General features: G+C 47.8%; 1 protein-coding gene across 1 annotated transcript in view; it reads left to right on the top strand.

Annotated features, from left to right (window-relative positions):
- Positions 1-678: 678 nt before the first annotated feature.
- Positions 679-23,855, top strand: part of SPRED2 (sprouty related EVH1 domain containing 2) — a gene marked incomplete at its 5' end in the record, with an annotated part of 67,926 nt that continues 44,749 nt past the window's right edge. The window contains one exon of the mRNA XM_082480227.1: positions 679-865. Coding sequence (XP_082336353.1) covers positions 679-865 — 187 coding nt within the window. The remainder of the gene's footprint in view (positions 866-23,855) is intronic.

A 23,855-nucleotide genomic window follows, 5' to 3' on the forward strand; every position in this document is an offset into this window, starting at 1 on the left:
TTGGGAGAGTGTTTTATGGTTACGGCGCTGTTCATTGTAGCTAAAAAATGTTTCAACTGACATTGAAAAGGCTGTGCGGTGCTACCAGCACACCTGCCTTCACCCCCATAGTGTTGCTGAGCATGGCTCCAAGGGTTGGTCTGGGCTCTTGCAGAGGGCACAATGGGGTGGGAAGAACGCAAGGCTAGTGACAAACAAACCCAGCTGTATGGGCAGAGGAGCCCCGTTAACTCAAGACGAAGCTCTGAGGGGCCAATGTCTGCCTCCCCGAGCTCTTCTTCTACCAACAGGCCGTTAGACCCCTCGCTGCACACGTAAATCCTCCACACGTAAATCCTCCTCACGGGGCCTTGTCAGCCATGACAAGGAGCTGCCCCCAGCCAGGCCTGCGTGGGCCAAACCCAACCGAGCCGGGCCGGGTTGGGTCAGGCTGAACCTCAGCCGCGCTGGGCGAGATGGGGCTGAGGCGAGCTAGCCCCCGGGCAGGGCTGAGAAGGTGGGGCCGAGCCGGGTCAGGATGAACAGCACCGAGCGGGGCTGGGTGAGGGATGAGACCAGGCGGGAAACACGCTGAGGTGAGCCTCGTCCAGCCGAACCGAGCCGAAGCGAGGCGGGCCGAGCCGGGCCGGGCCGGGCCGAGCCGAGCCGAGCCGAGCCGAGCCGAGCCCAGCGGAAGCGATGCAGACTGAGCCGAACCGAGCCGAAGCGAGGCGGGCCGAGCCGAGCCGAGCCGAACCCAGCCGAGCGGCAGCGGGCGGGGCGCGGGGGCTGCGGCGCGGCGCTGAGGAGAGGGGGGCGGCGCCGGCGGGCGGAGGCGATCGCGGCGGCGGCGGCCGCACCCCGGGCGCTGCGCCGCGGGGGCTCGGTGGGCCGGGCCGGGGCGGGCCCGCGCCGCCGCGGGGGGAGGCGCCACAGGCAGGCGCGTCTCCTCCTTCCTCGCCGCCGCCGCTCCCTCCCTCCCGCCCGGGTCCGGCGCTACCCTGCCCGCTCCCGGCGGCCGCGGCCGCTCGGCAGCGCCGCCGCTTCCTGCCGGGGCTCCCCCCTCCCTCCCCCCAATCCCTCCCCACCTCCTTTCCCTTCCCCGCTCCGCCGCCACCCGCGGCGCCCCGCCATGGCGTGAGCGCGGCCATGGGGCTGGCCCGGCGCCGCCGCCTGCCCCCGGGCGCTGCGCCGTTCCCCCGGGCCCGGACCCCGCCGCGCCGCCGCCGCCGCCGCCGCGCCCCGCCGCGCCCCCGCGGCGAGCTGACCGCCGCCTCTTCTCCTCCGACCCTGGCAGCCGCCGCACGGCGACGAGCGCGGCCGTAGCTCCCTCCCCCCACCCCCTTCCACCCCGTTCCCCCCTCCTCCTCCGCCGCCCGCGCTCCCGCGCCGTCGGGCCCGGCGCGGCCGCCAGCCCCGGGCCCGCCGCGGCGCGGCCTCTTCCCCGCCATGTGAAGCGCAAGGAAGATGCGGAGGCGCAGCCCGGCCGCCCGCGGCGAGGGATGAGCCTAGACGGGGAGAAGATGACCGAGGAAGCCTATCCTGACGAGTGAGCGGGGCCGGGGGCGGCGGGCGGGCGGTGGGGGGACGACGACGACACCCTTTGTTGCCCCGGCGGGAGCCGGTGCGGATCCTTAAAATCCCCCCCCCCCCCCCACGCACACAGAGACATACGGACCGCGGGGTGGACAGAGGGACGCGGACACGCGCGTACGTGTGCGCGCTGCCCGCCCGCGCATCCGCCATTTCGCGCTCCCCCCCGAGGGCCGCGCTCATTTGCATACCGCCTTTTCATTCATAAAAAAAAAAAAAAAAAACCAACACAACCCAAAACATAAAAAAAAAAAAACGGGGAGGCGCGGGGACACCGCAGGCGGCGGCGGGGGAGGGGGAGCACATACACACACACACACCCGCCGGACACCCCCATCCGCCGCCGCCACCTCTCCCCGCCCCGGCTTGGGGGGAGGGGGTCGGGGCGTCCTGCGGGGGATGTGATGGGGGGGGCAGTGTGCCCTTCCCCCGCACCCCCGGGTTTTTTGAGGGGGGGCGGGGGGGGGCGACATATACGCCGTAGCGGGTCCCCGCCCCGGCCGCCGCCGTTTTGTGAATAGGAGTGCGGCCGCCGCCGCCGTCACATGACGCCGCATTCATAAACCCGCTCACCGGCGGCCTCCCCATTCACCGCCACCCCCCCCCAACCCTGCACCCCCCCCCCCCCCCCAAACCCACCCGAGAGCCCGCACCGAGGCTTTCAAAAACGCCTCACGGTGCTCTCCCCCCACCCCACCCCCTTTTTAAAAAAAAAAAAAAAATATCTTTTTTCTTCCTCCAAAATAAAGCTTTAAAGCTCTCATCCGGCGAAATTACAGGAAAAGCTTTTACTGGGTCGTCCCCCCCCCTACCCGCTGGCCCAAACCTTGTTCCTGGCTGTCTTCTTTCTGGGTTTTGACAAGTCGTGAAAAATGACTCACTTTGCGTGCCGGGCTGGTTCTGTGCCAAGCGCCATAGGATGTACCCGCACTTTAAAAAAAAAAAAAAATTACTTCTCTCGGGGCGTCAAAATTGTGCAACTTTTCGGCTCGGTTTTGGGTTTGTTGTTTTTTTTTTTGGGGGGGGAGGGGGGGAGTCCCAAGGAGGAAAAAAAAAAAATCATAATTGGGGGCATGTGCAGCGCTTATACCTTTGTAAGGGTGAACTTGTTTTAAGGCGATTTACCAGAGAAACGCGAGTGCTGAAGGAAATGGCTTCTGCCTGCGACATGTGTGTTAGGAGGAATTGTTATTTTGGTGCTTGTTAATGAAGAGACTATAAATACGTGTTTATATGTAGCTTCTGAAATTGTGGTTATTTTGAAGTTGGTATGGTTCTTCCAAAAAAAAAAAAGTGTAGTTTCTCTCTTGTGGATTGCTATGACCTAACAGGCTGCAAGAATGTGGCCAACTCGTTTTCCATAAAAACCCACCGATTATTGGTTTGGTGTTGGTTTTTTTGGTGTGTTTTTTGTTTTTTTTTTTTTGTTTTGTTTTGTTTAATTTCTTAAATTGTACAAGAGGAGGAGAGGCGGGGGTCCCTGCCTCTGGGTTTTGAGAGCGCAGGGGCAAGACAAAACGTAATTTGGTGGCTGAAAGCTGGTGCTTGCCAACCTTCGTCTTGCAGGAGGACGTTGCTCTGAACACGTTTTCCTGCAGGGCTCATTGTGGAGGTGAGTGTCTGCACCCATGGTTAGGTTTGGTTTGGTTTTCTGACCCCCTTAACTGTAGGCTGCAATTTGTTTTGGAGTAAATTCTTTCTCCACGTGCTGCTGCCACACTGCTGTGGCTGAAGGAGACTTTGGCTAATAGGTTTTGTGTGCATCCTACCTGGGCTGAAGAGGATCACGCCACCTCTCCTGGGGCCACCGATCAACCCAGCAAGGTGGTGCTTTGGTCCCTGGGTGCTGGGGACCGCTGGTGGCGACAGGGAGCTGGTACCCAACACAGCGTTAGCTGGTTTCTTGGCTTCTGTTGGCTTTCAGGGTAAATGATGCACCGTGGTCCTCACCCCAGTGCACATCCCTATTTCGGAGGCTGCAGTTGGGCTTCTTCCAGTTTAGTCCGGGCCTTGCAGGCATGGCGAGGTGTTTTAGGTAAGCCATATTTTCCTCTGTTAAGCTCTTTGCTTCTTCCAGCCTTGCATTGATTGATAGCGTCGCTGAAGCCAGTGACTCATGGGTTGTTTTTCATTTCGGTGGTGGGTGAAATGATTTAATTTTTTTTTTTTTAATCTTCCCCCCCCCCCCCCCCCCCCCATATATGGTGTTAAAAGAAATAAGGACAGGCTCTCCTGATAAGTTTTCTCAAGCTGTCAGAACAATGGTAGCATAGCGTGCTATTTGCCCTAGATATCTGGCTTTAATTTGCATAGCTATTCTCATTTCACTGAGTGCACTGTGAGCAAATGTTAACAGCCAGATAGTAAAGAAAAAAAAAAAAGGACCACTGTCAGGATGCAGTTGAAAATAACTCTTCAAGTAAATTATGAAGGTTTTTCCCCCTTGTTTTTGGCTTTTTGTTTTTGTTTTTGTTTTTTTTTTTTCAATTCCTTGAGAATAGCTTGATAAGATTTTGGGTTTTGAAACAATTTAGAAGAGATTTTTGGGTTTTGAAACAATTTAGAAGAGATTTTTGGGTTTTGAAACAATTTAGAAGAGATTTTTGGGTTTTGAAACAATTTAGAAGAGATTTTTGGGTTTTGAAACAATTTAGAAGAGATTTTTGGGTTTTGAAACAATTTAGAAGAGATTTTTGGGTTTTGAAACAATTTAGAAGAGATTTTTGGGTTTTGAAACAATTCAGAAGAGATTTTTGGGTTTTGAAACAATTCAGAAGAGATTTTTGGGTTTTGAAACAATTCAGAAGAGATTTTTGGGTTTTGAAACAATTTATAAAACCAAGGATGGGAAAGTGGGGGAAATAGGGCTTAATGCTGCTGAAAACTCATTGGTTCCTTCAGGACTGCACCATTTCAGATCGATACTTAGAGGTCAACTTGTCATTGCAAAGCCAGCGCCTCTTTCTGCATCTCAGCCTTTATTTCTGCCTCCCTCCTTCCTCCCCTCCCCCACCTCCATCACCGCTGTGCTTCTCCTTTGCGGGGCAGGGGTTGGGAAAAAAAAAATGGGAATAAATGAGAGGGGTGAAGCTGCAGTGCTTGGGCATAAGCAGTGGGAGAGTTTTGAGCAGTGCTGCCAGCACCTGTGGGGAGCAGGGACCTTCTCTCCGCAGCTCCCGGGTGGGCTGCTGGCATCTTTCCACTTGGAAGAGGATGGAGCCCAAAGCCTTAAAGCCGTTGGGTTATGATGCCCGCCCGGAGGCTCGTTCCGACGCAGGGTTCCAAGAAAAGTCGCAGGAAGTAATTAAATGGAAAAGGTCAGAGAAGGAGGAAGTGTTGGTCCCGCAGCCTTTTCGCTGTTTGGGATGGAGCTGGACAGATGCCCTTGCCCCGGCCAGGCAGCGGCTGCATCCCCCGGGGTGTCCCCGCCAAACACCCCCTTGATTTATTGCGGCGAGCCCGGAGAGTGCCTGCCAAGTGGTTTGCTAGTGGGACTGGTCCCCTGGAGGTTTTTAACGAGCTAGGTTAAGTGGGATACATCTCCGGCGGTGGATGGGGTTGCTGTCTGACGGCAAAATGCGGTGTGAGATCACGGCGATGCTTCAGGGGTGTGTGTGTGCATTTTTCCCAGCCCAGGGAAAGAAAATTAAACTTGACTCACGCTCGTTTGTTCTTTCCCCCTTCCCTCCATCACTGAGCAGGGACTGGCAATGCTTCCTCTGAATAACGAGTCTTATCAATATTGCAGTTTGCCCTTTATGCTGAAAAAAATAATTCTCTTTTTTTTTTTTTTTTTTCTTCATTTTCACCACACTTTTGCCCAATACTGATTATTTTTCTGTAGGTGTCATAAGCGGCTCATTCAGCTAAATTTTTTTTCCTGAGGAAAGCATGGGCCACGCTGTGTGTCATGACATTATTGCTCGCAAATAGGACAGGAAATAAAGGGTTGCCAAAATATAACTGTTTATTTCTTGGCCTGAAAACATGCCTGTTTAAAGTACAACATGTAAGTAGCTGGTTTGTTCGGTTACTGGGAGAGGCTGCTGTTTATAAGGGAATAATAGCTCTGTCGGATGAAGGGGCGGGGGGGAATGAAAGGGAAAAAAAAAAAAAGGGATTTACCCTTTCTATTTCTGTCTCGGAAGTGCCTTGGAAAGGAGCTGTAGGTGGAAGACGTATGGAAGGGGGTGTTTGGTCGGACAAGTGGAAGGAGAGACCTGTGGGAAGGGGGTTGCCACAAGCGGGAGGGAGCTGGACATGAATTTCTCAGCATGTTACTCCACGCTTCGGCCAGGCAGTCCTTGGATAACCCTGAAACCTAAACAACCCACCTTTGGGCCAAAAAGTGAGTTGTTTTGGTTTTTTTTAGCGTGGCTCTTCTCGGCAAGAAGCGTGATGGGATGGTGGTGGTGGATGGTGTCCAAATGCAGCACAGATGCCATACCCGTGATAGGATCATCTTCGACCTGTTTTTTTTGTTTTGTGTTGTTTTTTATCTTGCTGGGGCGCACCCTCAAGCGTGGGTTAAAAGGTAGGCTTTATCTGCCCGTTTAATTAAATCCTGAGGCTGCAAACAAAAATACACCGGGCAGCAAGGCTTGCTCTTAATGTGGCCTCAGTTTGCTGGTAGCTAGATTTAAACCACAAAATTGTTTCCTGTTGGCCACCGAACTGCAGGGAGATGATGGTAATTGTCCTTTTTCTTCTGGGCCAGGCTGGAAAATAGGAGCTGAGGAACAAGACACAACTCTTAGTTTCAGTCCCTCCTTTTGCTTTCTTATGCGCTCTGGCATGCTTGAGGAATCGATAAATCCAATTTCCTTCCCTCCAGCGCAGTAAGACTAAATGATCCTCCAGAGGTTTAAAGCCTGGGAGAGACGTGCTCGGAAAGTTTGAGTACCAAAAGGGTGCGAGCAGGTGGCCACGTCCCAACACGAGCGACGTTGTGTGTAGGTCTGTCCCGGTGAACGGCAGCAGAAGTCGAGATCTTGTCCTTCATCGGCAAAGGTGCACCTCTTGCTTTCTCCACTGTTAGGACCAGCTTTGGCCAGAGGAACTCTTTCCTACAACAAATTAATTGGAAAAATGTGGTTTGTTTTATTTTTCCTTTTTTTTTTTTTTCTCCTCCTTTTTTTTTAACAGTAGAAGGTAATCCTTCTTGCAAGGGTTGTGCAGGAGCAGAGAGGGCACAGAGATCAGTAAAATTAAAAGCAAAGTTCTGGGGACTGTGTTTTTGACATACGCCCTGTTTCCTAAGCATCACGTTTGATTTTTGGAGGACTTAACACTTCTGAAGCAGTGCAGAAATTTTAAAAAGAAAGGAAATTAAAAAAAGGTCAGTTGACTAAAAAAGGTACAAATAGACTGCAGAGTTGATTGATGGCAGATGGGAAGCGCAGTGGTCCTGACTTCTGTGGACTACTGAAGCAAGAAGCTGTTGTCACGTAAATCCCAGCACTGGTGCACTGGTAAGGGAGGTGTTCTCCAGCACCTGGAGCTTCTCCAGCTCTGCCAGCGAGGGCAGCGGTGCAGCTTCTCCCAGCGCCTTGCTTGCACTGATCCTTTTCTTGCCACCTTGGCAGTGGGTGAACGCAGCTGATGGTTTCTTAATGTGTTTTTTTTTTGTTTGGTTATTTCTTCCTTTTCTTACCTATTGGCTTTCTGCCAAGATTTTGTGAGTTTTCCTTTCCTTCCTTCCCTTTTCCCTACCTGTGTCTGCCCCCTTTCCTTGTCAAATTTCCTTTAATCATTTATTTTTCTGGTGCTTGCTCTGTACTGAAAGCCTGACCCTCTGACGATGCGGAGAAATGCTTTCCCTTTGCGCCTAACCCTCACATTTGGTTTTGCATCAGCATTTTGGAGCAAAGTTTGGGTTTACCTGTGTAGTTTCTCACATTTCGTTTCCTCGCTCGGCGAGGCTGCCCATCTGCCGGTCCCCTTCGCTCGGTGAGCTGAGGGTGCTGGGTTGCAGAAACAGAGCCGGGGTGAGCCCTGCTAACGCAGCAAGAGTAGCAAAGCAATGCCCAAATACTGTGTTTCTGCCTGCTGGTGTAATTGTTTTTTGGGGTTTTTTATCATACTGGTGTGACCATTGGTGTTGGTACCTGCAAATATAGAGATGCTCTTCACCTCTTTTCCTACTCCAGCTTGATGCCAAACAAATGTTGGATGGGCAGAGGAAGATCATCTCCTCTAGGTCCAGGAGGATGTCTTTGCTCCATCTCATTGCTGTCCCTCCTCTAGCAAAGTCACCAGTGGTTCCTCCATGGTATACTGGGAAGCAGGGCTTGCTCCGGCACCCGCTGGCTGGCTTTTTGGCACGGGAGACATAGCTTTGCCTCCAGCTGAGGTTGGCAGCAGCTCTGTGCAAGGAGCCAATGAGGGGCTGTTCCCTCCTTCTGCTGGGTTTCTGCACTTTCCTGCCTGCTTTCTCTGTTTCGCTTCTTGTTTTGTGCTCTTTCGTTTCCTTTCCTCTGCCCTCTTGGGGTTTGGGGTTTTTTTTGGTTTTTGTTTTTTTCTTCTTGCTTATTTGCTATTCCTTTGCGAGTCGCTCTTGTCTGGAAGCAGGACTTCTGCCATGGCCACAACTCCTGCTGCAAACCAAACCCTGCGGCAATATCTTCTCCCTAGCATCAAGGGAAGGTGGTCTCCCCTAATGATGTGCACCTGATGTCACCATTGGAGTGAAACACTGTCTGCTCCGTGCAGCAGAAGTAGATGCTTTGCCTTAAAAGTAAGCTGTGTTTTATCAAAAGCAGCGTTACAAAGCATGCTTTCAAGACGGTTCAAGACCTTTATGCCAACAGCCGGCAGGTTCTACCTGTTGCAGTAGGTCTAAGTGAGATATAACCTAAATTATTATTTTTGTCTCTGGTCTCCTTGTTCTTAGGCTTTTTGAATAACTTTCTTCTTTGACTTTCTTTGCTTGCAACTCACACTTCAAGGACTATGTTTTGGGTTTGGTTTGTTTTTTTTTTCCCCTTTGTTCTCAACTCCTACGTGTGCTGTAATCGGAGGAGAGATCTTGAGTCTATCAAGAAAGCCTGACAGCTGATGGCTATTCCAGCTAGGAAGGAAACTTCTTACTGGCAGGTGCGGGGAGGAGGGGTTACAGTGCTTTCTAACAAAATTACTTGATTTCCCCATCTGTGGTGTTTTCAAAAGTGGGATTGTGGAGTTGTCCACCTCCACAAAGCCCTTGGACTTTGACAGCAGTGCCTAGCAAGGAGAAAAGCATTTCGTGGCTTGAAGACTACCATGGTAGCAGAGCCTGTTCCTTGCTTGCTAGTGCTTTTTGTCCGAGGTGCTACAGAAACAAGGCAAAACGCAAGCCAAAAATAGCATCTTTAGTGAACTACGTGAACAATTAAATGGATTTTTTTTGCTTGCACATGTATTAAGTGGCCTTTCAAAAGTAACGTTAGGACTTGCCACCCGGCTACATCTCTCTCTCTAGGAACAAAAAGTGTGTGTCTCTTGTTGAGAGCAACCACTTCCCCCCCCATCTCTTTTTTTTTAATTTTATATAATAGGAAAGTTGAGCTGGTCACTGTTACACCTCTACTGTTGCTCTTTGTGGGACGCATGCGTTTGGCGGCGCTGGGAGATGCGTTGTAAAGCCTGATAGTGTCTTTTGATCTAGCGTATGGGAAACACGTCTCTCTGCTTGTAAGGACCTGCGCTGCCAGGCATGGACAGGAGCATGTTCCATACATGCACTCAAGTCCCGAGGAGGTCTGGAAACTTTTAGATTATCTTTTTTTTTTTTTTTTTAATTGCACTATATATATGTCCTGTTTGGATAGTCCCATTACTTACTACTTTTTTTTTTTTACTAGTTAAAAGAGTCTCTGAAGAGCAGGCTGCTTCCCTCCCTGCGCTGCGCCTTAAAACGTTAGTTCTATGAGTAGTTAGGAGTGAGATTCGTTTCCTTTGCAATAGCTGAAACATACTTGAAGGTGTTTGCACAGCAGTCCCGAGTTTCAAAACACTGCGGGAAATCACAGAGCTTCTTCCCTAAACACCGGAGCCTGTTGCAGCACCGCGGTCTCGCCTGCCAGCTTCTTCCTTGTCCTCCCCTCGCCTGCGGAAAGACAATGTGTCTTAAATGATGTGGTTTTATAGGAATTAAGTCCAGGCTTAGGATTAGTTGATGCCACTAGCGGCAATTAGCATCTGAGTTGAAGCACATCTGTGTACTATTTTTTTTTTACTTTTTGAGTCTCTAGACCATTTATGCTTTTTTTTTTTTTAATTATTTATTAATTCACATACTGAAAGCCAAGAGCTCAGCTCACCTCCGCTCACTGCATTTCTTCCGCTGACATGTCCGAACACTCCCGCCTGGGTTTTTAAGCGCTTGGAAGGCAAGCTGGCTGTTTACGTGGTTTTGTGAGTGGAAAGGTATGCCCTGAAGCTGATATAAGGTTACTAATGCTTCAAGTTGCAGCATATAGAGAAGTGTGTGCTTTGCCTTGAGTTGGGATGATGCTTCGAGGGCTCGATCCCTCTGCTGTGAGGACAGGCTGAGAGAGTTGGGGTTTATCCTGGAGAAGAGAAGGCTCTGGGGAGACCTTAGAGCCCCTTCCAGTCCCTAAAGGGGCTCCAGGAAAGCTGGAGAGGGACTCTTGATCGGGGGCTGGACCTGTAGGATGAGGGGAAACCATTTTAAACTTAAAGAGGGGAGATTGAGATTAGACATGAGGAAGAAATTGTTTGCTGTGAGGGTGGTGAGGCACTGGCCCAGGTTGCCCCGAGAAGCTGTGGCTGCCCCATCCCTGGAGGTGTTCAAGGCCAGGTTGGATGGGGCTTGGAGCAACCTGGTGTGGTGGGAGGTGTTCCTGCCCATGGCAGAGGGGTTGGAACTGGATGGCCTTCAAGGTCACTTCCAACCCAAACCATTCTGTGATTCTATGAAACGAGGCAAGAGCAGCGGGAGTAGCTGGGTTCATGCCCCAGTAGAGAGCAGCAGCCCGGACAGTTCACGTGTGCCTCCTTCCTCCATTGCAGCCTATCACCCTGCGTCTGGGCTGGGTTGCCTGGAGGGTACCAGCAGGATAGTTGTTCCTGGGGTCTTTATAAGATCTGCTGAGGGCTGAGAAGAGAAAAAGTATCCAGGTGTTAACACTGGAGAGCTACTTCTTTTTGTTTTCCAGAAATCAAAGGGATGCCATAATGAGTTGCTGGAAGGCATGAGCAGAGCTGTCAAGTAGACTCAGCTGCTGCTGCAGGGCTTCTGGGTCTGGGGTGGCAGGTTATTTACAAACAGTCTGGTTCTTAAAAATTACGTAGAGATCTGGAAGTATCACCCAGGCTCATTCAAAGCACGTTTGGCATTTTTTCAGCTGCCTAACTTGGGTTTTGTTCAATAGCACAACTCCTGTAATGCTTGGACCTTTGCATCTCTCCATCGTTTACTCATACTGCATGGGCAGGGGTGCGAGGACAGAGGTCCAGCGGCACGATAAATCCCTTTTTTGCCTTAGATGCCCTATACAGTGGGGTCCTCTTAACACTGGCAAGCTGAGGAATTCACCTTCCAGGTTGGCTGTTGAAGAGCTGCATGGGACAGCGTGTTGCTGAAAGCGGGGACTAGACCTGCCTTCTCCTACCTTCTCCACGGTTTTGGCAAGGCAGATGCCTTATTTGATCGTGTTTCCTAAAACCCAAGGTGCCTGGTTACTTAGCACTGATTTTTTTATTATTATTATTTATTTATTTATTTATAGTGTTTATTTTTATTTTCTAACTTTTATTAAAAGCCCTGCTGCCTCAGTGGGGGTGGAGAGCCGGGGTACAGCCACCCCCGTTAAACCACAGCGTAAATCCCTGTATTTCAGAGCTTGCTACACCCCATGTGTTTAAAGTGTGTGTGTGTGTGTATAAATTACAGAAAAGCCGCTGATACTTCAGTGGACCACGCTTGCGCTTTTTTTTTTTTTAATACTGGTGAAATTACAGCAAAAACTTTATTGCTGGAGATTTATAGCACTGCCAACATAATTCATCCTTGACTGAAACTTGGCATGGGAGGTGTTAAGCTGGTTGCAGCCAGTCAGTGCTTTACCTGTTGTTACTGGATGTATGCAGTTTGGTGGCTGTAAAGATAGAAAGGTTGAGGAATGGCACAGAGTTTTGTGAAACAGTAATTCCCATGCTTGCATTGGCTTCAATGACCTTGTGTTTTTAAAAAGCCATCTGATGTTGGGTTGAACTAGAGGGAAAACTTTGTGCAGAGCTTGTTTTCTGTGTTTAAAAACAAGAATAAAAGGCTGCAGTACAATTAAACCACTAGAGCTGCTTAAGAGAAAAATTCCCTGTTGGTTGTGTTTTGTTTTGTGTTTTTTTTTTTTTTTTTCCCTCAGCAAGTATTTAGCGTTTTGGTATTGTAATAGTGCATGAGAGCCTAAATGTTGAATGGCTAGAAAGTTGTTAAGCAGTGCTGGACATGAACTTGTGCTTGTTGTCCGAAAGAAGTGCAATGTAGAGAGTGTGCTGGCTTGGTTAAAAACAAAAAATAAAATAAAACATTAAAGGAGGAGTGATAGGAGAGCGGGGAGAAAGGGAACTTAATGACTTAGAGTTCAGTCCTACTGACTTCTTTTGAAGAATCTGCAGCCTCTGTACCTCTTGAGGGTATAAATACTGCGAACAGGCAGGCTGGGGCGGAGAGGAGCTGGAGGCGCACGGAGAGCACGGTCTCGCAAACGCAGCCAGGAAGTTCCAGAAATACCCTGTATAAACACTGCATCCTACAGGAAGAACCCTAAAGCCCAAATAAACCGTTTCCCCCTATGTCTGTGTATACATAAACTCCACTAGTTTTGGAAGATCTTACCAGGTCAGTGATGTGCCTTTTTACAGTAGTTCCTAAAACAAATTATACAATAAATATAAACTTTTTTCTTTTTTGAGCTGTTCATTGGGTCTATCTGTGCTTTTATTAGTTATTAAAAAGTCTGTGTCTTCCTCGCCCGCACGCAGAAGTTGTAAACGTTCCCAGGTCAGTTCATCTGAATAAGTGACCATTTTTTGGTTAAAATCCTTCCAAATGTAGAGTTACGCGATTTGGTGCAGATGGGCAGAGGCAGAAGGAGGGCGGGTGGTTTTATCTGTTTGACTTGATGTATGCGGGGGGGGGGGGGAGGTGTCTTCCCCCACCTAAAAGTTCTGCGTATGTGTAGAAATGATTAACAGACAGCAGATAAAGGGGAGGCAGAAATAGGCTTATTTTGATGCCTTGGGATGAACTACCTGGGGTTGCCGTGGCTGACTTGTATCATGTTGGGCTGGATGATGTTAAAATATGTGTGCTTGTGGCACAGTGAGGTTTTTACCGAACTTTTACCGACAAAGCCAAGTGCAGGGTCCTGCACCTGGGTCAGGATGACTCCTGGTATCAATACAGGCTGGGTGGAGAAGGAATGGAGAGCAGCCCTGAGAAGGACTAGGGGTGTTGGTGGATGAGAAGCTCACCATGAGCTGGCAAGGTGTGCTGGCAGCCCAGAAAGCCACCGGCACCCTGGGCTGCATCCTCAGCAGCGTGGCCAGCAGGGCGAGGGAGGGGATTCTGCCCCTCTGCTCTGCTCTGGGGAGACCCCACCTGCAGTGCTGCCTCCAGCTCGGGGGGGTCCCAACAGCAGAAGGACCTGGAGCTGGTGGAGTGGGGCCAGAGGAGGCCACGGAGATGCTGTGAGGGCTGGAACCTCTTTGCTGTGAGGACAGGCAGAGAGAGTTGGGGTTTTTCAACCTGGAGAAGGCTCCGGGGAGACCTTAGAGCCCCTTCAAGCCCCTAAAGGGGCTCCAGGAAAGCTGGGGAGGGACTCTTGATCAGCGGCTGGAGCCATAGGATGAGGGGAAACTGTTTTAAACTGAAAGAGGGGAGATTGAGATTAGACATGAGAAAGAAATTGTTTGCTGTGAGGGTGGTGAGGCACCGGCCTCTCAGGTTGCCCCAAGAAGCTGTGGCTGCCCCATCCCTGGAGGTGTTCAAGGCCAGATTGGATGGGGCTTGGAGCAACCTGGTGTGGTGGGAGGTGTCCCTGCCCATGGCAGAGGGGTTGGACTGGGTGGTCTTTAAGGTCCCTTCCAACCCAAACCATTCTGTGATTCTCTCCTGTGTTTGCACGTTAAAAATCTTGCTTCTCCTGGTTTTATTGTTAGGTCCCAGAAATGGTTGTGTACCCAGAGGCCAAGAACTAGCTGGGGTCTCCCAGTTTTGGGGTGTGGAGCTCGTGGTTGATGTGCCTGTTTACCTCAGCTGTGCTGATCCTTCCCCAGCGAGCGGTTAAGGAAATCACAGCCTATGAATGAAAAAAATTACGGCTTAACAAATTCTGCCACCAACCACTCATTTGGTTTGGTTCTGCATGCACGCCTGTAAAGAAAATCCCTGAAATAAATTTCCAGGGTGTGCAGAAAAGCCCTGTCCTCCAGCCCAAACCCTCATAAGCAATGAAAAAGACTGTTCCCTAAAGTTAGTGGTCCTGTGGATTATTTTAGAAATGGTGGTAATAAAGATCTATACATTGAAACAGGAAAAAAACCATCTGAGGCATTTTTGTCTTGGACGTGAGGCTTTGGCTATGGAGTGCCAAAGTTCTGCGGTGTTTAGTGCCTCTGCATCTGTATACCTCTCCATTTTCTTGTTTGGGAAAGTTCTTGGTGGATTGTAAACGGGGTTAATTTGTGAATAAAATTTGCTGCTCTGTACAAAAGTCATTAAAAAATATTTCTAGCAGCTTTGTTGCTGGTGGGGGTGTTTGGGTGGGTTGTTTTTGTTGCTTGGTTTGGTTTTTTTTTTTCCCCTCCTTCCCTTTACTATATCTCTAAGGAAGTGTGGGCTACCTTTATCAGAGTATTGGTGGAATAGCTTCCCCAGCCTTTCATGAGGGCGAATGAAAAAACAAACACTCCTCCTTATGGGAAGGAAGGGATGGGGAAAGAAGGGTGTTTGTGTAAACTTTCCCATTCATGTTTTAGAAAGAAAATATATAAACTTCTGGAGTCGGTGCCCTGTAACTCATGCGATTATAGGAGTTGGGAGTCCAAAGCTTAATTTGCTTTCTCAGCCCTGACTTACAGAAACAAAACAGGAATAGCGGTGTGCAGGAGAGTGCTTGCTGCTTCGGTTTTGCCTCTGTTGGACAACATGCGCTCCAAGTTCTGCAGTGGTTTAAGCAATAAAATCACTGGGTGCTTTTGCAAATCAGTTCTCTTTGGATTACGAATGTATCAAAGCTTTATGTGTTGATTTGGGGTAAGAAGATGCAGGGAAAAATGTGTTCTTTGTTCCAGCACTTAAATTTTGAGATTTTTAGTAAAACACATACTTTTTGTGCAAACTTTGTATCATTAAAAAAAAAATATTAAATATTAGTAGACTGTTTTCCTCTTCTGCTTCCTCTCTACTGCCAGAATAGGAGGAATAATTTTTCACGAGACCGTTCACCAGGTTGTGCTTCTACGTGAGTCTGGTACCTTTCTGAAAATACTTGACTGCAAGCAGTGCTTCCCTGTACGTGTTTTAAGAAGGAAAAAGTTGCTCTGATGTCTGTGCTTTTGGGGTACAATGGTAGAGGTGGGACTAGAAATGAGTCTATCCCCGGTTGGACCTTCTACAGATGATCATCCGCCTTGAATCACCGGTGGTGAACCCTGGCTACCTACTGTATATAGTCTATACTTTAAATGTATAGATGTTTAAAGCAGCCCCTGCGCTGTAAGCAAGGGTGGAAAAACCCAGCTGCGTTGCGAGGGGCTCCTGGATCTGCTGTCTCTGACCCGTCATCTGTAGAAGAGTTGGAGGCAATATATAACATGTTGTTTGTTGCAATTAATGCTATAAAGGATTAATTCCGTGGACTTCAGGGATCTAGCTGAAAGCTGGTGGTTGCAGGGAATGTGCCTGTACCTGGCAGAGGTTGTCTCTTCAGATGGTTAACATTAGCTGGCCTTCAGCTATGAACCAAGCATCAAAGAGAGATCCTTCACATCCTCTCTCCTGATTTTATGAAAATGATGGCCCAAGTATTAGGATGCATTAAAAGATGCTTGGTAAATAGCTCCCAAGGTTGCTTTTGAGTACGGTTAGTACTGGACTTTTTTTGCAGTGTGTATGGAAGTAAACAAACATTGCTGTGTGTAATGGGAGCAGTGGGGAGAGGAGGGGAGGATGGGATGGCAGCGAACCTTGTTGACTTCATTGGTGATGCATGAGCAGAAAAAGTACTAATGTTTTTTGTACTGATTCATTTCAGTTTCTAGTTTAACAAACTGCCACGATGTGAACCTGTGCCAGTTGGGTCACGCCTTGCTCCGAGGGGCATGGGAAGGTGGTGACTGTGTTTTTTCTCAGACAAGTAGAAGTGAATCTTCTCTGAGCCTGCAGACGGTGTCTTCCACTGTCAGACTGTGCATGTCTTCCTTGGCTTCTCGTTCAGAGGCTTGTTTCTTATCAGGTACAGAGCACCTGTCTTTTTTCTTAACCATTAAGCCCAGTATAATTTTGTCCTTTCTGGAGTCTGGCAGAGTGCAGATGCCCAGCAGCGTGGCAGGGTAGCAGGGGATGTGCTTTTGGCTTCAACCCCAACTGCTTGTTCAAGCATGCATGCCGTAGGTTCGTCCTGGAGGTGTTCTTCCATTCCTGGAGGTGTTCAAGGCCAGGTTGTATGGGGCTTTGAGCAACCAGGTCTAGTGGAAGGTGTCCCTGCCCACGGCAGGGGGTTTGGAACTGGGTCATCTTTAAGGTCCCTTCCAACTCAAACCATTTTTCTATGATTTTATGAAACCTAATTCTGCTTTCTTCCATGAAGCAGTGGGGAGCACAAGTTCACACCAAGCCCCTGTTTGCAAAACAGCCCAAGAGAGAGAGGGATGCTTAGGGTTTTGCAAGTTCTTTAATTGAAAGAGGCTCCCAGTAACTAACACCCGACTGCTCTTCTAAGCTGTTGTTTCCTTAGGTGGAAGGAATAAACACCTAGCCTCTCTCCTCTACTTCTGCACGTGACTTTTTTCAGCAAGAAACTTCTGCTGATCCTTGAACTTCTGAGTAAAACCAGCTCCTCGGAACAGAAAAGGGAAAGTCCTTGAGAGCACTCTCCAGCGTCAAAATGCGCCGTATAAAAGCACGTTTGTACATTTTGTTACGCGAAGGAATTCCTGGCCGTACCCAGCCTTAAGTAAATAGCCAGGGAGAGGCGACTGAAGCATGACGGATGGCTGCGGTTGGTGAGGAAAGGCGCGCGGCGTGGAAGTCCACAGTGCAAAGCAAACGAGAAGGGGAACCATGCCGCATTTTACAGAAGTGGTGTTGTGTTAGGAGAAAACTGTCTGGTGCCTAAAGCTGTGCTCAAGGTCTCTAAAAACAAGTACAGAAAGTGCAGAAAGAGTTTCTTCAATCCATAGGTAAATTTTCCTGTTACGCCACTCATTTCAAGACACTTGAAAATTGTAAGTCTTCATCAATGAGAGGAAGTAATCCATTGGGGCGTTTTGCTGATTTGATGTTTAGCTTCAAATTCTGGACAGAAAAAACCCTCCTGTTTTAGAGGATGCATAATATAAGGTCCAGGAAAGTCCTACCTATAGATTGCCTGAGGTGCCCTTGGTTGGTGAGATGGCAGAAAACCAAGTAGGGTTTTCCTTGGATGGCTTCAATAGAAACATGCCTGGTTGAGCACATGGTTCAGGCTTCTCTCGTTGTATTAATTCATAGAGGGGATTTAGAAACTCCCTTGACAGCAAAGGTACATTTTTAAAACCCAGAGAAAACTCAGGGTGGGAGAGAGGGGAAGAAGTGGCTTGTTGGAAGGTGCTGTGTCACAGGGAACGTGAACGCTGCTGCGCAAGAAGTTGAAATGTTGTGCCTGTTCACAGCTTGTACACATTCTTGCCATTTTATATTTAACTTCAGAAAATTGTAGACCTTAAATATAGGGAAGGAAATACCTAAAGGCTAAAATCCAGTCTCTGTATATTCGTTTTGTTTTGGAACATCTCGAATACAGAAACTTTTTTGCAGGAACGTGGCTTTGTCATTTGTGATCTAATTAAAATGCTAAATACACTAACCTCTTTTGTACTTAAGGAAGATATTTGCTTATGTATAAGGTAACTTCCTTCTGCAGGATAGCCTTGATTTTTCTGAAGAGTGGCTTATTGTAAAGGTCAGAGGGTGGTTACCGTCTTCCCTCCCATCAAATGTGTGCAGGCAGATGTGGAAAAAGTCTCTCCGAGATTGGTCTTTGTGGTTTTTCGTACCAAAACACACAACAACCTGGCACAGGGATGCATAAGCTTGCAAGAAACCTGTTTATATAAGGAGCTGTTCCTCATGTGTTTGGTGACTGGGAGGTGGCTTGCAGATAGAGTCTCCTGCCCAAGCGCGGGTGGCAGCCTGTGTGAGGCCATGCCTTTGGTTGCACCTATTGGTTGCAACACTTTGAGAATGAGGTTTGCGATGGGCTCCTTCAGCATGTCGGTGCAGACATGCCTGGGAGCTCCAAGGTTTTGGGAGCTCCAAGGTTTTGGGAGCTCCAAGGTTTTGGGAGCTCCAAGGTTTTGGGAGCTCCAAGGTTTTGGGAGCTCCAAGGTTTTGGGAGCTCCAAGGTTTTGGGAGCTCCAAGGTTTTGGGAGCTCCAAGGTTTTGGGAGCTCCAAGGTTTTGGGAGCTCCAAGGTTTTGGGAGCTCCAAGGTTTTGGGAGCTCCAAGGTTTTGGGAGCTCCAAGGTTTTGGGAGCTCCAAGGTTTTGGGAGCTCCAAGGTTTTGGGAGCTCCAAGGTTTTGGGAGCTCCAAGGTTTTGGGAGCTCCAAGCATTGTGCAGACTTTATCCCCATGTTGCTTAGCACAGCACTCTTGACTTACGTTGTCTACGGCTGTAGCTCTAGTTTTGTGACCGCTTTTTGCCATTTAACGCTCCTCTGCCTTATGGATCACATGTAAATTAATCTGCCCGTGTCACGGAGCAGAATTGTGGCAGAGTGGATTTTTATTTTATTTTTATTTCTTTAGCTAGAACATGTTCTTCCTTTTGGCTAAAATTAAACCTTCTTCCCCACCCTCAGCTGCTCTCCCACCCTTGGACTTTCACCACGCAAGGCATGAGACGTATGCAGAGCACACCATAGGTTGGCATGATGTTTCAATTAACTATTAAATTCTTTAGCCTGGGATATGACCTAATTAAGCTGGAAGAGCATGCTTGCCTCAGGTGAATGGAAAGCCTGCTCGAGCAAGCACTGGGATACCAAGCAAAAACTACTCTGGATCAAAGGAAAAGCTTAATTTTAGCCCTACAAATCTAAATGGGATGTAGCACCTTCAGCAGCTCGTGGATGCGGGTTATTGCGTTGCCAGCTGTTAGCAGCTTAAAGTCAATAAAATCTGCTATTTGGAAACAGCACGGACACTGCCAGGCTCATAAGAGCCATCCGTGACTGTTTCACAGCGGTGTTTCAGAAAAGCAAGGGAGGAGCTGCTTTGAGCTCGCAATGCTGCTTGCTTGGCGGAGGGTCATGAGGAAGTCCCAAGCACTCTCCAGGAGAGGGATTTTTGGAATAGTCCCCGTACCATCCTCCATACCGGCAACAGCTGGTCATCATAGGCATGATGGGTGTCTGGCGTCCTTGGCACCAGAGCCTAGCCTTCCTCCTTGCCTTGGTTGGCAGGAGAGTCCACAGTCTGTAAGTGCTGTGGAAATTTTTAAAGCTGCTTGATTTTTTTGATAATTATAACTTTTTATTTTATTTCTGATGTTATTGGCATGCACCTCTGACTTTCTGAAGTACCCGTGGACCTCAAATGCTGGTTGATTTAATGGATTAGGCAAAAACACCCCGTGCAGCCAGGGCTACGCAATGCCAAGAAGCCATGAGATGCCCCAGAAGAAGACATGTCCAACGCCTTCAGCATTGGCATTGTGCACCGCACGGTCTGTAAGAAGGGCTGCCAAAGCTTGGAAGGCTGGGGTTTTTTTGTCATCTTATTGTGCTTTTTTTGTTACTTCATACTGTTTTTATATGCTTTGAAGAAAGGGACTTGAAGAGCCTATCAGTGACTTCTGAAAGTATCTGTTGAGTATTGACAGGCAATGGAGAAAAATAGACTTTTGTATTTTGCTAATTGTCTTACACCTGACGACCTGCCTTAATGGTAGGAGTCAAAGTTTGGGGTTTTTGTGGAAGTATTGTCCAGATTTTTTTGGTAGCTCATTCCTTCATCTTCACCTAGAGCAAAGAAAGGGGTCAAGCCAGAATATCTGGGTCATTGTCATGACATTTCATTGAAATGACATTTCTGGGTGATGTTTAAAGGTGCGAAGCACAGGGAACATTGATGAACACTGAATATTGGGTGCAGCTTCTCACTGCTGCCTCAAATACTTAATTAGCCAGGGAGCGTGAACCTTAACGGAGCTCTTGATAGTGATTTTCTAGAAGCCGGTGCTCAAGGGCTCTGTCTGTGTCTGTTGTTATTATTTTAATTTCTGCTTGTAATTGATGCGAGTTCGTTAATTACCAATACCGTCAGTTAACGTGAGGAGCTACGAGGTGGTGCAAAACACTTTGTCACGCAAAACTGTGATATGCCAGCACACACGGGAGACAAAAAGTAGGGAAGATTAACAGCTGGTCTTCTTGGATGTGCAGCAATTTGGCAGTATTTTAATGCAAGTAATCACCTGAAAAGGGAATGTGGATTGGCATAAGGCAGGTACCCCCAAGCTAGCCTGCTGGGCTCAGGTGGGCTTTTGAGCACGGACCTTTCCTTCTCTATCATAATTGGGGAGCATGTCAATGCGCTTGGTGCCACTGTAGCAGCATCAGCGTTTCTTTGGACGGGAATAATTTGTGTGAACTGAAATTTTAAATTGTTTCAGAGTCAGATTTTTGCTTCTCTGATCTTACTGCAATTTAATTGTCCATACTGGTGTTATCATGGGTCATCATCTTAGTTGATACATACAAAACCAGAAAACATGTGGCTTGGTGTATTCTGTGTCAGACAAATAGCAATGCTTAATATTTGATGTAGATATTTATATATTTATACAAATTTTCCTCGCAGTGAGCATACAAATAGCATCTAGGTCTTCACTGCAGTGGTGGTAGAGGTCAAATCCAAGTGGATAGCTGGGTTGATAGTAGTGCACTTGCTTTTTTTTTTTTTTTTTTTTTTTTTTTTTTTTTAAGGTAGATAATTTTCCCGCCATAGTTAACTAACAACTGCTAACTAACGTGGAAATTTAATTCAATTTCCTAAGCGATGAATGCCCTAGTTCGAAGGGATCATTTCCAGTGGACAAAAATAATTCAACTCTTTATGGTACTAAAGAGCGAAATGATGAGAACATATTAGAAGCATAAATATTTAAACCTTTTTTTCAGGTTAAGTTAAACTTAATTTCTGTACTGATGGCTTTCTGGGAATTCTGCAGACAGATGTGAGCTTAATTCAGCTCTTAGGGTGGCATTCAGTACATGCACGTAGCATTGGTTGCGGTGGGAATGATTCAAATTTATCGCAGACTTTTGCAAGAAGGAGGTGAAGACGTTGCTTCAAAAAGTTCCTGGATGAGGACAAATTGATGTGGTGTCCCTGTCCTCTACTCTCCCCACCTCCTTTAATAGCAGAAGAACCCTGGGCAGCACTGTGCTTCAGACTGACTCATTTAAGTAAGATAACTTGTGTATAAGGCACGACACGAGTCCGAGGGCTCCTTGTGATGCCACTGTGAGCTAGCACGAGATGTTTCTCAGACAGAAGAAAAGGTTAGTGCATCCGGATGAAGCAATGGTGTCTGTTCAGCTTTGCGGACTTGGTAATGGTCCCAAAATAGTTGTGCCACCAAATTGCTGCAGAAGTGGTGGTTGGCTTCAGCACGTCCTCGCTGCATCCTTGGAGAGACAGTAATTCACAGCAGTGGTAGTTCTATTTTCACTCAAACAAAAACTAAGTCCAGAACAGCTTTTCTTGATATTTTCTGTTTGCGGCAAACCCTTCGTTTCCAGCAAGTACTACCTTAATATTGAGTATTAAAGTAAATATACCAAAATATCACCTTCATCCTGTGACTGCAGGGGGAAACACAACAGCATAGTAACTTGATTTATTGGCATCACCTACAGAACGTTGTCCACACAGCAACAGCCCTTGTAATGACTTTAAATGAGGTGAAAACCAAACAATGTTGGGTGGGGAGGCAGCTAATCCGTGATGTGCAGGATGGTCTGCCCAGAGTGACAGCTCTGGGGACCCGGGTGAGGAAACTCTCTGCAGCTGCTTTTTTATAGAGAATAGTGTGACCTGCAGATGGAGGTTTTTGCTGGTATCTTAAGCTTCAGAAAAACAAATATTCCCTCAAAATAACATTTTAAAAAAAAATAAACTTCCACTTCTTCCTGTTTTTATAGTTCGCTTATTTCCTCAGTGTCATGGGTTTGTCTCCAGTACTGTAAATTATTAATCTTCAGAGGATCAGGACCTTCGTAGAAGTATTTCCTGTACATGTTTATCTGTCTCTTTAACAAATTAGTGTCTACTTGTTCTCTTCTGAATTTTCCTGCAAATAATAGGAAACTATCCCTCAGTAATAAGGCTTTTTGCAAAAAAAAAATATCTAGATGAATTGCTGCCAGGGGTTAAAGTACCTTTTGTATGACTTAGTTGATGGCATCCGTTAGGACATCTGCATGTAGCCCCAAATTCCAAAGGTCACTGTCTTTGTGTTGGTTTTCACAAAGCATTGTTTCAGCTAAACTTCATTTATTTGGTTGTAAGTGCATCTGGAGGTCTCCTGTCCAAGAGTTACCTAGACTTCTAGAAGAGGGATGCTGCTACATCCAGAGCTTGTTTTGAGACAGCCGTAGATTTCCACCTAATTGATTAACAAGGTGAGCGTTGGCTGTTAGTCAACAGAGAAGTGCCTGTTTTCTATGTCCAACACTTGCGTTGCTGTGTTATAACAGGATGGAGGCAATCTGTTCAACCTCTACACTACTAACTTTTGTTACTTTTAGCCAATCTCAGCTCAGTTTTTAAATGCATGCATTAAATACATGCATTTAAATATATGCCTCCTAAAATGTGCATGCATGCGCAAGTTCTCCATGGACTCATTACAGTCCGAGCACACCTGGACAGGCTGATGTGAGGATGCGGTTTCACCCTTCTACCTCAAAATTGATGATATGCATCATCCCCGCATCTCCAAGGGAGAGCACCGAATTGGGACGAGTAGCTGGCTTTTCATCTTGGCTTTCTATTTCGGACAGAGCTGTCACCATCCAACTCCGTCACAGAATCCGCTGAAGCTGGGTCTGTTACGCTGCCCATAACTCAACGCTGGTGCTGGCACCACCATGGGTTTCCGCGGCATGTGCTGGATTGCATTGATATCTGCAGTGTCTTCACAGCGTTGACCTGGTGGCTCCTCCAGGGCTGTCCCCACGGTGGAGGAAACGTGCGCTGGGCACCTGCCTCATCGTGGTGCTAACATTCATAAAAAGGCGTCCCTGGATGAAGCAGCAGGTTGTGGGTCCTTCAAGGTGTAATCTTTTGAATTGCTCCTTGCTCCACCTTGCAGATTAATATTGGAAATACCACTTGATCAGACTCAGAAAGGCTGGGGGGTGTATTTTTTTTATTTTTTATTTTTTTTTCAAAGAACTCGTGATTTCCCATCACAGTGTGAATCGTTTAGCAAAGCTCGTATTCAGCTCACTTTTGGGCAGTCTGTGGTGTGTTTCTCTCCCTTAGCGTGCCAAAACGCCATCGCTGTTTTCCCTGAATATCAATTTCCAGCGGAGAATGAGGCCTTGCAGGTCAGTCTTGGCATGTCACAGTTCCGTCGCCATCTTGTCTGGGAGCCAAAACATCCTGCTGGAGCACTGGGCTGCTCTCCCTTTGCACGAATGGAAAGAAGACCTATCTTTAGACCAAGGCTTTTCCTTTCTAAAATTTGTCTTGCTCCAAGATATGAGTGGACACAGTGGCAGAGGCAGGGAAATCCTAAGCAAGGAAGCCAGAAACCCATAATAAAACTGGGTGAAATCACCTTAAGGGAAAAGAAAACCAAGTTCGTAGATGGAGCATCGAAGGATAAGTGTGCACCTCCTGTTGCTTTTGCGTCCTTGGTAAACAGGAATTAAAACCCTAGTTAAATCCGAGTTTAAGGGGAGGAAAAAGCCGGTTTGGCTTGAGATAAACACTTGTGGTTCCACTATCATCTGCTGAACATGTGTAGAGTGGTGGTAACAGCTTGAGACAGTGAAAAACAAGTG

The sequence above is a fragment of the Vanellus vanellus genome, assembly GCF_965231255.1.
Source record: "Vanellus vanellus genome assembly, chromosome: 3".
NCBI lineage: Eukaryota > Metazoa > Chordata > Aves > Charadriiformes > Charadriidae > Vanellus > Vanellus vanellus.